General features: G+C 33.1%; 1 protein-coding gene across 2 annotated transcripts; it reads right to left on the reverse strand.

Annotated features, from left to right (window-relative positions):
• Nucleotides 1-542: 542 nt before the first annotated feature.
• On the reverse strand, nucleotides 543-9,760 carry LOC145611657 (DEAD-box ATP-dependent RNA helicase 1-like). Of its 2 annotated transcripts, none has more exons than XM_081667007.1 (10): nucleotides 9,660-9,760; nucleotides 9,438-9,576; nucleotides 8,682-8,916; nucleotides 7,345-7,603; nucleotides 6,522-6,672; nucleotides 5,949-6,126; nucleotides 3,270-3,457; nucleotides 2,008-2,212; nucleotides 1,358-1,460; nucleotides 543-1,008 (listed from the first exon to the last, which is right to left on the reverse strand). In XM_081667007.1, exons 2-10 carry the CDS (start codon nucleotides 9,554-9,556, stop codon nucleotides 896-898), a joined length of 1,551 nt encoding a protein of 516 aa, XP_081523133.1. In that variant the 5' UTR covers nucleotides 9,557-9,576; nucleotides 9,660-9,760; the 3' UTR covers nucleotides 543-895. The 2 variants fall into 2 exon arrangements, with proteins under 2 accessions (XP_081523133.1, XP_081523134.1); XM_081667008.1 differs by having other exon boundaries at nucleotides 1,335-1,460.
• Nucleotides 9,761-15,156: the final 5,396 nt, after the last annotated feature.

The following is a 15,156-nucleotide window of genomic DNA, read 5'->3' on the forward strand; positions in this document are numbered from 1 at the left end:
ACGGACCCTGGACTCGGATCCGAATCCGAGTCCGAATCCGAAAAATCCGAGTCCGAATCCGATCCTACTCGTAATTTCCGGATCCGAATTCGGTGCGTTTATTCGGACCTCCGAAATGGTCCGAATATTTTTTTTTTAATTTATTTTTTGTAATGTCATATACCTATAATTGCTTGTATTGTCATACCAATTAAAGGATAAACATAACATATTTAAATTATAAACTAAGTTACATAACAAAATTTTGCTACAAAACAAGCAAATAATTGTCCCAAGTTATAGAGCATATGCTTATGCTCTCGGATTCGGACTCGGATCGGACTCCGTCGGACTTTGCGTAGGGTCCAAGTCCAATCCACCTCCTATTCGGATTCGGATCTATTTTATCGAATTCGGATTCGGACTAATTTTAAACGGATTCGAATCGGATTTTTTCCTTCGGATCGGATCGGATTCGAATCGAACTCGGATTAAATTGCCATCCCTAATAATGAGCATAACTAGTTAGGAGATGACATTTTGGTGTTAGTTCTGGCAGATAATTGATGTATGACAAATACAATTTCTCTATGACGGCTAGAAAAAATTGAGAAGATCTAGTATCTTTTGAATCCGATTCGAGGTACATCAATTTTAACTGCTATCCTAAAACCAATTCAAAAATTTGAAACCCAGCTCTTGGAGTACACATATCCCGTATTACCACAAGTATTTAACTATTCGCTAATTCCTCTTTGGGCTTCACCCACATCACTATCATTCGCTACTCCTATCTCAAAAGTCGGTCACGATCAGTCAGGCACATTTTCAGCAAGTATAAACTCCAGGCGCTGTCAATTTTACCTGTCACCACAGGGGTAATGCTCTTGTTGGAGAATAGATAATATTTATATGCCTACTCCTTGGACACTTTTGCTGTCTTTGCTCTGCGTGGCTTTGTAGACTTGAAGTTAACCTTGCGTTTACGAAATGCTTCTGATTCTACATTCTCTTTTAGCTTATCAAAAGCTGTAATAATTAAAGAGAAGATTAACGGTTTAATCATGTCAGATCAGAATACAAATAGTGGACATGAACCATCACACACATCCTAATACAGAAGGTTAAAAAGGTACATAGATTGAAGGAGCAGTGGTACATTCTATCACGGGAACAATATAAGTAAAAAACACTGATGTAATGTGGATATATATTAAAGTTCAAGATTTTAAAATTTGAAGAAAATTCATTCAATCCAACTATCCAAGTACTGCATCATTTTAAAAAGAATTATAAGGCACGGAGAAACAAAGCAAAATATCAGAAACATTACATTTCATTAATAATGTACACACCTGCATGTAGGAAAAAAAATTACCAGATGTGTAAGCAGGCTGAAGGGACTGAATTGACTCCGAAGAAAGAGGGAAAACTGTAGAGCTGATCTCTGCTTTCTGTTGCAGTGCCTTGAACTTCTTCATCTGAATTAGAGAGATAAAAACTTAATGAGTTTATGTGGAAATCCTTATCACCCCCTCCCCCCTTTCACACACATAAAGAGAGACGTTTATAAGATTGTTACTTCCAAATATCATATCTCATGTTTTGATATGCAACTTAGGTAAACAGATACTCATTTTTCAGAAAAAACAATAACAGCTATACAAAAAAATATCATTTACAAGAAATGTAAATCTAGTGATCATGCCACAATCCCTCCATCCCAAAACAAACTTCCATACTCTGAAAAATGCACAGGAAAAGAAAAAAAATAAGAAAACAATTATCTCTTTCCCGATCAAGAAAAAGAATTTTTTTTTTTTTTCCCACTCTCTTTCCTGTATGGCATTTCCTTTTCCATTCTTCGAGGGCATCATGGTTTAAGAAACAAAGTTTTCATCACTTAACTAGGCATACATACTTCCTTGATTATATTTTCAGATGAAACACTTCCCTTTCACACTTGTCAACAGATAATTTCAACTATTAAAACATAAGTATATGTCAAAGAAGCGCTTAGCAGCTTACTTCATCTTTTAGAAGCAATGTAAAGCAGCGCCCTATTTGAAATGCTCTAGCAGTCCTTCCAGCACGATGAAGATATGCTTTGATGTGACGTGGAACATCATAGATAATGACATTTGCTACTGCTTCAACATCTGTTCCTCGGGACAGGTTATCAGAAGAAATGAGCACCTCCACTTCTCCTTTCCGAAATGCATCTAGTGTTTTGCTGCAAAACATGAGAAATTTAAACTTCAATTAATGGATTTTTCCATACACATTATCGAGACAAGCGATCAATTTAATAACATCAGTAAAAAGCAGAAAGCAATACACCAAAAACATAGCAGATGTGATCTTAGAAGTTAATCCATGTAAAACCATTTCTCAATCTAAATCCAGAAGTAGATTTACCAGAATTAAATGTGAAACCTTATTTGCTAAAGAGAAAGGCGGGGAAAGAACTTAAATTTACAGTACTAGAATGTTATTACAAGCCATAGTTGTGGTACATCTAATCGAATCATTCCCCCATCTTCAGAGTTCAATTGTAGAACTCTATAGTACACCAAAGATAAATGCATGGCAATCAAATTATCTTCATGGGTATGCTTGACTTTCAAGGTGTATGACTGGGGAGAGGAGGGATGAGAGGAAGAGAAACATATTTTGAGTATTATATCAATACAACTTGCTTTAGTAAAAAAATTAAAAATAACTCCATATAACAAACTTCTGAACATGTCAAATATATGCAAAATAGATATGCATTAAATTTTACTTCAATTATCGTGGTTTTATTTTTTCATAAGAATTTTACTGCTTATCCATTAATAGGTCTTCACCAGCAAATAAATTCTCTCGCTAAAAGATACAGGATACAGCCATCAACTCTTCTCAGTTTTATGGGTACTGAATAATTCCCAAGAACGCCAAAAGCTTAGGCAACAATTCACTTAGGGCCTGTTCTCTTACGTTGAAATTCAGTTTAGTTCAGTTCAGTTCAGCTCCTAATTTCCTTCTCTTATAAAATATTCAGTTCAGTTCAGTTCAGTTCAGTCAATGAGAACAGGCCCTTATTCCACCACATCCTCTGTCACAACTCACTAAAAGGTTTGTGCCCGTTTAGACTAACAATAGAGATTAATCTAATGCAGAATTAGTTGCTTTAAAGAATTGATAACTTCGAATCACTATTTCTTCTTACACATTCTAAAAAAGCATTAGTAATGCATTATATAAATGTATTTTTTCAGATGCATCGAAAGGAGGGGCAAAGAGCACACCTTCTCACAGCCTGATGTTGACAACTTGAGTATCCCTTGATCTTCATTTCAAGATTTCCAAAACATTTCAGCAAGCTGCATAGCCTATGGGTCATCTTTTTAGATGAGGTAAACACAATGCATTTCTCGCCTTTTAACTTTTGAAGAAGGGCCACTAGATACAGGGCTTTATCATTTGATTCACAAATCTGCACAGATAACGTACAACAGAGAATCTCAGCAAAATCAAATCCAGATTTACATTATAAATCCATGACTTACCAATCTATCACAATGACAATTGAAGAATTCTATCACCATCGTATCATATCTTGTATTACAGCATCCATTTGGCGGTTTTTTTTATTTTTCATTTTTTTATTTTTTATTTTTTATTACTTTTTTTCCTTAGGATTTTTCTTTTATTGACACCATGAACATATTCAAGCAATGCCTTATTGCACCATAATATAGCAGAAGATTCTTTGACAAAAAGTGTCGTGGGATATCTGAGACCATATGTTCACCTCAAATTACTTCAAATGAAAATCAAACACTTGCTTATTCGTAATCTTTGGAGTATAATGAATAAATCAGATGGCTCATTTAAATGTATAGTTAATCTTAATCCTTATTCTCGTAAAATAGCACCAGTGATATCGACTCAGCAACAAAAAGTCTAACAACATGGATAAGACCATGTCTTACAGTCACAGACCCTGTACACAACACTGGAAAATTCCTATGCTCAAAGTCATAACCACATTGACATGGAGGCCGAAGGTAGCATGCACCGCAAATCAAGTGAAGCAATAATAACGTAGGCGTACTAGAAGCTACAACCCAAATGACAATGCTGCAAACCCTAAATGAAGCAGGGGCAGGAGATCCTCTTTGTTTGCCTTCGATTTGATGAAGTAAGCAAAATCTCATGGGGTTATCTTTCATTACAATAAGCTGGTAAAGGGAGAACATAGAGAATTGGAGACTTGAACAAAAATGAGAAAGCTGGGTTTCCCTAGCTAAAACGCATCCTTCCATTTTATTGCCTCAATCCTAATTTATCAGCATACTTTGATTAGTTCAAAAGTAAAATTTTCCCCCCACCCCTCTTTGCTTGCCCCATTGGGAATTAGTTAGTTTATAAATTTTTGGTCGGATGGAGTTAATACAAGACAAAAAGTTGAGACAAATGGGATGAATGTGAGTAAAATGGAATCCCTCATGGTCATTGTAATATGGGGCTATCCCAAGAAGGAAAACGAGGCAATAAAAGGGGACAAAAGGGAGTAGGAATCAAAATGAACAAAGTTATGATTTAGAGGAGAATTTAACCTATCAAAGTCATCATTATACCAGTGCTTCTACAAGGCTCCTGCTCTAGGTGAGGGATGCAAGTTATGAAACATGCAAATTGACAATGAGGTTAATTTAGCGTATACCATTGGTACCAACAAGAAGGTTGTTTCCGTATGACTACATATCTGAAGCAAAATATGATTTGAGTCTTTCCGTCTTTGGCTCCTTTGGATAGACCTGTAAACTAAGCTTATTGCCAACACTATTGAGAGCTAATGGGATGGTTTAAATAGATTGTTGTTTCTCTAGAAATGTATGATCATAAAATGAAGCTCAAATACATACAAATGCATGATGTCAATATATTTCTGCGCTTAAAGTCCACCAAAGCATCTCCCACGGTACCTTGTCATATGCCTTATCCTAATCAATGAAAACCATATGTAAATTTTTCTTACCTCGATAGTTCTCCATTAGCTACCTCATAAAATAAATTTCCTCCATAGCCAATCTACCAAGCATAATCCCAATTTGGTTCTTCTAGATCTTTACACTTCTCCTTAACCTTTGTTCAATCACTCGCTCCCAAAGTTATATCAGTCATAAGTTTGATCCCTTGATAGTTGGCACAAGGATATCACCTTTGTTCTTACATAAAAGGATTAAAGTACTATTCCTCCACTTCATTGGCATCTTTAAATTCCACAAATATTGCTATGACCATATAATAAATGGCATACACCCTATTCTCCAATAATCCAATCCTAAAGAATACTCAGAAAACCTATACTTTATAATTGCTATGCACTTAGAAAACCTATACTTTAACATTCTTATGTTTTGGTGTGCACATTGTTCAGCGGGTAATCTTAGAAAGTCAGAATAATACTACTGTTTCTATTAAAAAAAAAAATGTAGCTACTGGGTATTCCGTTAAGGTATGCTAGTTGCTAGATTAATTTCAGCATTGATGGAAAGAATGTACCAATTGCACAAGCCTTCCATCACCCATCTTACCCAAGAGCTTCAGCACCTTGTTACAGCTACTACGAATTAAAGATCATTGTGTCAAGGTTTTCAGAATCTTCTATCTTCGAAGAATATGAAAACCAAAGCCAGTGCAAATAGATGTCCAGTGAATGAAATCCTAAATATACATGGACTACCATATGTCATCCCTTAAATTTTACACTTAATTTGCAGAGCCCAAATACTACTTCTGCATAGGTAAAAACGAAGAACAAAATCGGTTAAGTTAAAATGACCTGTAAATTGGAGTCTAGAAATAATTAGACAACAAGATGAACATTGCACAAGCACATAACCATATAATATAATCACTTCAAGAAAACTACATATTGACACTGCAACAATATCACAAGTACAAACAATCTGCCATACCACTTTGAAAAACTCAAGCTTTTCAGGAAACGCATAACGTGATTGACCAGTTGTTAAGAATAAAGGGTGATGAAGATCCAGCAGACCAAGTTTGCTAGGATTTCGGGTAAGTGTAGCAGAAAAAAGCATCTTCACAAGCCTGGGATTAGCTTTATCCTTAAAACCCCTCTCAACTCCACTGCAATAGAATAAAGATAAACTCAAGGTCAAGCCTGAAGCACAAAAGGGCATTAATTATGCATAATGAATTCTTACAGGATGAAGTGTTTCAAAAAAAAAAAAACTTACAGGATGAAAACTCAAAGTACAATCATTCACAAATGAAAACAATGCTTATTCAAGTAAAGATAGCAGAATATTAAATGCAAGGATATTGACTTAATTGTGATTGTCATCACCTAGATGTTATATCCAATCAAACAAGAACAGGTCTTCAACACAATTATGACTAGCTCGGTCCCAATCCATCAAGGGAAGATAAATCAAGAACATACAAAAAAGAAAGTTAAGCAAGAGCTAACCCAGCACATTTAATACACAGTTAGGGATGGAATGAACCACGATCATACTCACAATCTCCGAATGGTTTTGAAAGAACCACATATTGAAGCGGAAAAGGCTTCAACACAAGGTGCAAACACTTCATCACTTGGACTGGACAACTTGAGCACAGCAGGTAACCATGACTGATAGGCCTCCCCTAATAATCGGTCAGTTTCATCAACTACCTGCATCATTAACCAAGCAACATCAAATTTCTATATAAAATTAAACAGCATATATTAAACAGGGTTCTAGATCTAAAATTCGTTTGTTTCTTTTTGCACTAAAACCAAGGTGAGAATAAAAGGGCCTTGAGATTACAAACTTCAGAAAATTCTGATGTAACTGGCAATTTACTCCTAAATTTAAGCAGTTTTTTTGGAGATATAAGTTCCTTAATCATAAAAAAGGCTTATCCCAAGTTGATTGACTAAGCAACATGCCAACAGGATCTCATTTTTATTGATGAATAATAAGATATATCCAGTTTAGTAATCCTACTCGTGACAAAAACAAGCTGGGAATTTAAAGACATGCCGCTAAGACATTAATATATCTTTCACAAAACACCTATCATTTATGCAAGGATAAGAGGGGGGTGCAAATGTGCAAATGGGAACTGATAAAGAAAAATTTATAATTTATTTCCATCACCCAGTATGAAAAATGGCTTTTCCACTACAGATGATTAAATGTATTAAGCTCTTCAGAGAACAAGGAAACTAAACACAAAAAGGAACAACCAAAATGTCTCAAACTATTTGTACTATAATAGTATCCAGCAAATTTTTGGTACTGCTAATAGGGCCAACAAGTTACAGTGTGCAGATAATTAAGGAGAAAGATATGCTACCTACAAGATAACGTAGATGCTCAAGTGTGAAGCCTTTAGTAGTATTGATATGGTCCATGAGTCTTCCAGGAGTTGCTACCAGTATATCTACAGCACTTCGTAATTTGTTTCCATGATCTTCAGGGTCATAACAGAAGCCAGCCTCAAGTCTTGGTGCTTTAACTAGTGCTGAAATTTCATCAGCAAGTGAGGACTGCCCGACAGCCAAACCAACAGACAAGCCAACTGCTGGAGCAATATCATCAAAGACTTTTTTTACCTGAAATTTTAGAAACAAAAGTAAATGAATGCATGCCTTTATGATTACTTACCACATCCCCCCGTTTTTAAATTAAGATTCACACCAGCAAGATAGCAACCTTCATAATGCAACTTAATTATGCGCTCTGATTATCTATTTTAAGTGGTTTAACTTTCTACAAACTTCAATTTAATAGGAAGCAAGTTCTTTAATTTATAAAACAGTTTTAATCTTTCATTTTTAGATCTCTAATCTAGAATACAAACATTGAAAAATTAATCACTTTCCTTTCTTTTGCAAGTGTGTTTTCATTATTTTTGGTAGTAATTAATATCTATAATAAATTTTAATTGAAAGTTATTATTGAACATTTGAAGATGAAGCAAGATTGATTTACAGCTTCATTGATGGAACATAAAGAAATTCTGTATTTTATCCTATGACTTAAGCTGATGACATGAGGCAGGCTTAGTCAAGCCACAAAACTGTATCTAGGTGAATTTTTCCTAATCAATGTTGAGCTTTCTGAGTTTCATACTGACATGGAGCAATATAATTTTTCTCTTAGAAGACAGCAAATGCTCAAGCTAAATTTGGATGAATTACACCACTATTCTAAATTCAACAATTAGATGCTTAATGATTTTTTCTCTAACATCAACTCTATAAGAAAACAAAGATTGGAATTATAAAGTATAATGTAACAGATTAAATTATAAATTATTCAATTTAATCTGGTTAACAATTTTAGAGTAAATGAATTTCTAATCCCCTTTGAGGAAAAAAAAAAAACCCCGCTGCACTGATCACAAGAATAACTCAAAAACCAAAAGTTATTAGCTTTCATCAGAACACATGTAAAGATCTTCAGGGAATCGACATTCTAGTGTCATAAATAAATCAAAGAAGCTAGTCAGTTCCAACCTCCAATTAGTCCAATATATGTATTACATGCACATTTGCACACAACTACTAGGAAACAAATGATAGCAGAGGAAAGACTCATGACTAACAGAATCATATGTCAAAGCCAGAATTAGATGAATAAAATCATAAAGAGATAAATCGAGAAACTAAGAGTCCTAAAACAACAAACCTGCACAGCTAAATCACGAGTGGGCAACACCACCAACGCACGCAAACATTTCACAGAGTGGGTAGCTAGCTTCTGCACTATTGGCAGAGCATAAGACAAAGTTTTCCCACTTCCAGTGGGTGAGTTTACACATAGGTCACGCTCAAAAGCACCAGGACCTATAGTCTCTTGCCAAACAGCAACTTGTACAGGAAATAGTGAAGATATATGGACATTCTTTAAAGCCTTAACCAATCTGAAAAAGAATTCATACACTACACCATCAATCAATCCGCTAAAACAAATTGGACACAGCATTACAAATCGATATGGACGATATCTATATTTACACTAATCCATAATAGCAGAAGTTGATGCTTCACCTCCCTACTTTCCCTTTTATCATAAAATTCAAAACTTACAACCCTATTCAATTTTTTTTTTTTTTTTTTTTTTTTTTTGAACGGGAAGTAATAATATCACCCTATTCAGAATATTTTCTTTCCTTCAGTCATTCAATTATGTATTTCTTAAGCACATTTACATTTTCTCCTTCAAAATTTCCAAATTTTCAAAATTAATATAAACAAGAAAATGATATTGACTTAACCACATCACAAAATGTTAATAGGCTATAAACTAGTTACAACTAAAAAAAAATTAAAAAAACATAAACACACATAAGAGTAGAAACTAATCAATTTCATAGCAATTGCAATAGTAAATCAAATTTAAATTAAAAATTTAAAAAAAAAAAGGAGGAAATTCGTGGGGTACCTAGGGTCGAGAAAAGGGAGCATAGACAAAGGGGTTTCCTTAAAATCAACAATGTCAACTGGGTTTCTCATCCATGGAAGCACTGGTGTGCTCTTTTGAACTTGGGTTTTTTCTGCCATTGCTTGTGACAGGCCCTTCACTGAAAATTTAAATTAATGATTAATATAAATTGTGAAATTGATATTCAATATTTATAAAAGAGAGGAAAGTTAAAATTTATACCTCAGAAGCTGCTTCAATGGAAGAGAGAGGTGCTTCAATGGAGGAGGGAGAGTGAGGGGGGCTCTAAACGTGAATTGTTTACAAAGGGAGCGTGATGGCCCGCTACCCGGTATGGATATCTGTGTCCAATACCTGGGTGCAAAATTGTCATTTCGTTGAAAAAATTCTTGCAGTAACTCAGTAAGGCTCTGTTCTCTTCATCTTAACTTTGCTGAACTGAAATTATTTTTACTGAACTGAAATTATTTTTGCTGAAGTTAAATTATATTTATTGAACTTAAATTAATTTTACTGAATTGAAATTATTTTTGCTAAACTGAAATTATTTTTACTGATTTTATATTATAATTCTTCTTTAAGAAAACTAAATTTTACTGAACTGAAATTAATTTTACTGAACTGAACTTATTTTTACTGAACTGAAATTATTTTTACTTAATATTATTTTTTTAAGGTGAAGAGAACAGGGCCTAAGTCATAACTTGTTACTGACGGTAAAAAAACCTCTTTTTTTATCTACATATATTATACTAGATGAAGCCCGTGCGATGCACGGTTTGTTTGATTTTTTTTTTTGTGCTAAAATTTGTTATATATTTAGATAAAATTTCTAATATTAAAAGATACTATTTAATATTTAATTAATTTAAACTTAAAAATCTCATTCGTCAATCTTGCTTACGTGGCAATTGAATTATTTAATTGGGTACAACTTAAATTTATAATCCTACATGGCGCGCTGAGAAAATTAAATCCTACGTGGCTCTCTAAAAACTCAGGGAAAAACTCCCCTTTACACATATATATATATATATATATATATATATATATATATATATATATATATATATATATATATATATATATATATATATATATATATATATATATATATATATATATATATATATATATATATATATATATATATATATATATATATATATATATATATATATATATATATATTGTTGATAATTGTTTTTATTTTAAGCTTGATATATGTCTTGAAACAGAGCTAAGCTCTTATAAGTGTGTGGTTGAGTTCTTATAAGTGCTTGGTTGTGTTTAGTTAGTGTAAGGCCCTGTTTGATTCACCTTTATTTTGCTGATCTGAAATTATTTTTGCTGAATTGAAATTATTTTTACTGAACTGAACTTAATTTTACTGAACTGAAATTATTTTTACTGAACTTAAATTATTTTTACTGATTTTCTATTATAATTCTTCTTTAAGAAAACTGAATTTTACTGAACTGAAATTATTTTTACTGAACTGAAATTATTTTTACTGAACTGAACTTATTTTTAATGAACTGAAATTATTTTCACTTAATATTATTTTTTTAAGGTGAAGAGAACAGGGCCTAATTGCTTGGTTTTGTTGAATTAGTGTCATTACTCATTTGAGAAAACTTTCATAATTGGTTTGATTATATAATTGCCATAATTGTCTTGCGTAATTGAGTATAATTGCTTGCATGAATCATTGTAAGTGTTTGGTTGAGCTCTTATAGCCATTAAAGGTAAAAATGTAAAATAAATACTATATCAATTTTGATTAAGACGGCAGAAGATCTGTTAAAAACCTTAAAAGAATTTGGAGAAATAGATACTTTATATTATACTTGGTTCAAGCAAAAAGAGAGAATGTTGCCTGATATGGGGCATCTTTATGATTATCATAATGAATTCACAAACATAGACCCCTCTCCTCCTTGTGTGTAGATTATGTGATTACATGTTCCTCTTGCACGACTGCATCCACAAGAAAGGGAAGAGTATGTTGGGGTAGTTCATCCCAAGTCCCACATGGAAAAAATAAGGAAAGGATGACTTCTTTATAAGTGATTGCACATTCCAAATAGTATGAGGTGTTTTGGGAAAGTGTTCAAAAACAAATCTGTGCGGGCTAGACCCAAAGCGGATAATATCATACTAATGTAGATAGGAGTGTGCGAGTGACCCGTCAAGTTGGGTGACCCGGGCCCAACAGAGTAGGGGGAGTGGAACAGAGCACAGAAACTCAATTCATGAAGCTTTGTTAGAGCAGAGCCAAGTCATAGACTTATAAGTTTGAATGGTTCACTCGGAATGACAAGACGGGATTGTTTGGTGGCCTCCTTCCAAAAGCATAGCCGAATTTCATCAATTCCAAGGTCAAGTGCCTCACGGGATTACTGTGGTTGTGTGAAGTGGCTTTGTTGTTGTTCTGGATCTAGGCAGTTTAGTGGTCATTTGATGTAATCTATACTATCTATTAAAAGGCGAACGTCGATGTGCCACGCAGTCCATTTTTGTTGCTCCACGTCATCATCCCTATGTCTCATGATGCCACATCACCCAAGCAACCAACATTATTGAATATAAAAACATAAGGATAAGGGGGATCGAACCCTCAATCTCTTACAACAAAAATAACCATTTCACCATCTAAGCCACTTATCAAGTATATTATCAATATGAAAAAAAAATAATATAAGTGCAAACCACAAGATTCAATTAAAATAAAATATTCTAAAAACAAAAACATGATTGCACGTCTACAACAGTAGCAACCCGGGGCAACGCCCGGGCTACTCACTAGTTTCCTTATTAATTGAAGGTTGTACAACAATGATCAATCCTACTACATAATTGGGTTTTAAAATTTTCCATAAGTTTTTTTTTTTTTTGTTTATGATATGTTCTAATCAATGTAGAAAAGTCAAAGTTATAATTGGGTTAGTGCAGCTTCAGTGGCTATGGGTTTTGTTAATTTGTGCTTTGATTATGTCGTTTATATGCTAAGGTCAGTATGCGAGCTCCCTCCACTTTTGCTCTTTCAAACTCAAGCTGGACTCCTCCTAGTGTTGTTGCGGTAAAGATCAATGGTTTATTGGTTTACGTAAAGTAACACAATGTTAGCAAAGTAACATAAGGTTATTTTAGCAAACAACAACACAAGATCTGCGTAAAATAACATAATGTTTTAGTAGAACTACATAGTATTTGATTAGTAAAATAACATAAAGTTTTCTTAAAATAACACAACATTTTGGCAAATTCAAAAATAACATAGATTCGATTGAATCAAATCAAATTAACATACTTAGTTTAAATTAGCAGTATCATTTTCAATTAATTAAACTAAAAACAAAACAAATTAAATATACTTGCTTTGTTTTGCTCATTCTTGTTCATAATTGTCGTTTCTTTATATTTTTCATGAATATAAACCATTTTTTATTTAGTGAAATTGATTTTCAGCTTTGATTGAGCAATTTTGTGCTTGTTTGAGTGGTTAAAAGGACATTTTGTGAAAAACTACCTTATAAAGCACTTTTTTTGCGAGAAACTACCTAATAAAAAAAATGTTGTAAGAAACTACCTTATAAAAGGATAAATATTATATTGTAAGAGACTACCCTTGGTTGAAAAATCATCGTTGACTTTTGTTTTCCGGCGTTGATCACGTCACGTGCCAATTAAGAAAAAAGGAGGGAAAGGGTGAAGTAAAAGTCACGTGATTGACACGTGATGTGGTCAACGCCGGAATTTGAAAGTCAACAGTGACTTTCCGATTAATGGTAGTCTCTTACAACATATACCCTTTTATAAGGTAGTTTCTTACAACATTTTTTTTATCAGGTAGTTTCTCGCAAAAAAAGTGTTTTATAAGGTAGTTTTTTACAAAATGTCCTGGTTAAAATAATAATCAAAAGAAATTTTTTGGTTTTTGTTGAGAAGAATGAAAGATTTGATAATGCTAAAATGATGGGTTGGGAAATTAGAGAGAGAAAAGGTGGGGAGAGAAAAATGAAATTGAAATTTTGCTTATTTTAGGTTTATATTGATTTATATACTCTCAGAGCTTTTTATGTTATTTTGTTTTAAAGATGTGTTATTTCATTTAATATGTTGGAGTACCATGAGAATAGTACTTAATACTAATTGGGTGTAATGTTGGTGAACTAAACAATTAAGCGTTGCCAAACACTTATAATAAGGAGTAGTGGAGAACTACTATTTTTTTTTTCTGTGTGCTTAAATCTATAAACAATAAATGTTACAAGTTTTTTTCTTTATTTATGTTACTCTCCAAATAATTTGGAGGGTTGTAGTGGGATAGTCGAGGTATTTAAAAATTACAAAATAAATATAACAGGGTTAATAATTTATTAAAAGATACTAGATGTGTGAAAAAAATAAAATAAAATAAAATAAATAAAAAATTAATAACATAGTAGTTGTGGTTTAGTGGGGATAACAAAAGGAAATATGTAATATTAGGCAAAAGCTAATGAGCGCTACGGGATGTTGGATAAACTACTAAAAGTCAAAAGATTAAATTAAAATTAACATTAATTACACCGATTTGACGTGTGATTTTGTCATGCTTTTCCAAATTAATAAAACTTGCTCCGTTTCTATTTACTTGTCCCATAGTTTTGGGCGTAGAGAGAAATTATAGTTTTGTGGCCATTCTTGCACATGGCCTACCCTCTTAACCTCAAAAGTTGCCCCCATTTAGAGAATTTATCCACCAAAAACTTACCATAAATAGTAAGAGTCGAGCAATATAACATTTCCAATTAAGAAATGTTAATCAAGTAAATAGAAACGGAGGGTTCATTATTGATTAAAGATTTGCTACTAAAGAGAAATGGAGCACTTATTGAAAATGAATGAAATAGCTACTTTCATTAGGCGCTTTAATACTGTTATTTTAACATACCTATTGTTATTCTACATTTCTATATTGATATTTCATACTTCATACTTATGTTTATTTGGCATTTAAATTTTTGGTTATTTTGATATTGAGGCGGGGGTGAGGAGGGTGGGGCTGTCGTAGATGGGGAGGGGAGGAGGTGGTGGCTGGGTTTTTTTCTTCTCCCTTTTTTAATTTTAATTTTATTTTTGGAACGTGTAATTAAAGGAAACATTTATCATTCATTTAGAAGAGAATACCCCCTAAAGTTGGGAGTATTGAATAGTAATTCAAAGTTGAGATTATTAAAAACGAATGAGCTGAAGTTGAGATTTTTTAATAATCACTAAAGTTGGGATTATTAAAAATAAACATAATTAATAAAAAAAAAGACATAGAATGACTTTTAATTACCATTATATATTCAAGAACAGTACATTCCATGGGGTTGAACCTAGATATATATCATGGATTGATATAGTTTGATTTCTGCAATGAGCTATGTTATGAAAGATTGGTATGAGTCTGGCGTGACATGACTATTTCTTAGCCTATTTTAAGTACACTCCGTTTGAACAAGTGACGTGCTAGCACAACATGCTGAGACTACATGGCACGTCGTATGCCCACCTTTATTCTCCCAAAATGAGACTACATACATGTTACCTATGCCCACCTGTTTTAACATATGCAAGTGGTGAAATCACTGAAATTGAACTTTTATTTGGAGACAAAGGGAATAATGTTCCATATTTAAATTCAATTTCCTCCTAGAACGAAGATCATTATGGTGGTGCTTTATTA

The sequence above is a fragment of the Chenopodium album genome, chromosome 24 (assembly GCF_948465745.1).
Source record: "Chenopodium album chromosome 24, dcCheAlbu1.1, whole genome shotgun sequence".
In the NCBI taxonomy this organism is placed as follows: Eukaryota; Viridiplantae; Streptophyta; class Magnoliopsida; order Caryophyllales; family Amaranthaceae; genus Chenopodium; species Chenopodium album.

Bases quoted from the DNA above. Each gene is read 5' to 3' on its own strand.
- LOC145611657 (XM_081667007.1), bottom strand. From the start codon at position 9,556: ATGGCAGAAAAAACCCAAGTTCAAAAGAGCACACCAGTGCTTCCATGG. The intron at 6,673-7,344 runs GTAGCATATCTT...TGATGCAGGTAG, and splicing joins GCATCTACGTTATCTTGTAG to TTGATGAAACTGACCGATTA. The intron at 6,127-6,521 runs GTGAGTATGATC...ATTCTATTGCAG, and splicing joins TTCAAAACCATTCGGAGATT to TGGAGTTGAGAGGGGTTTTA.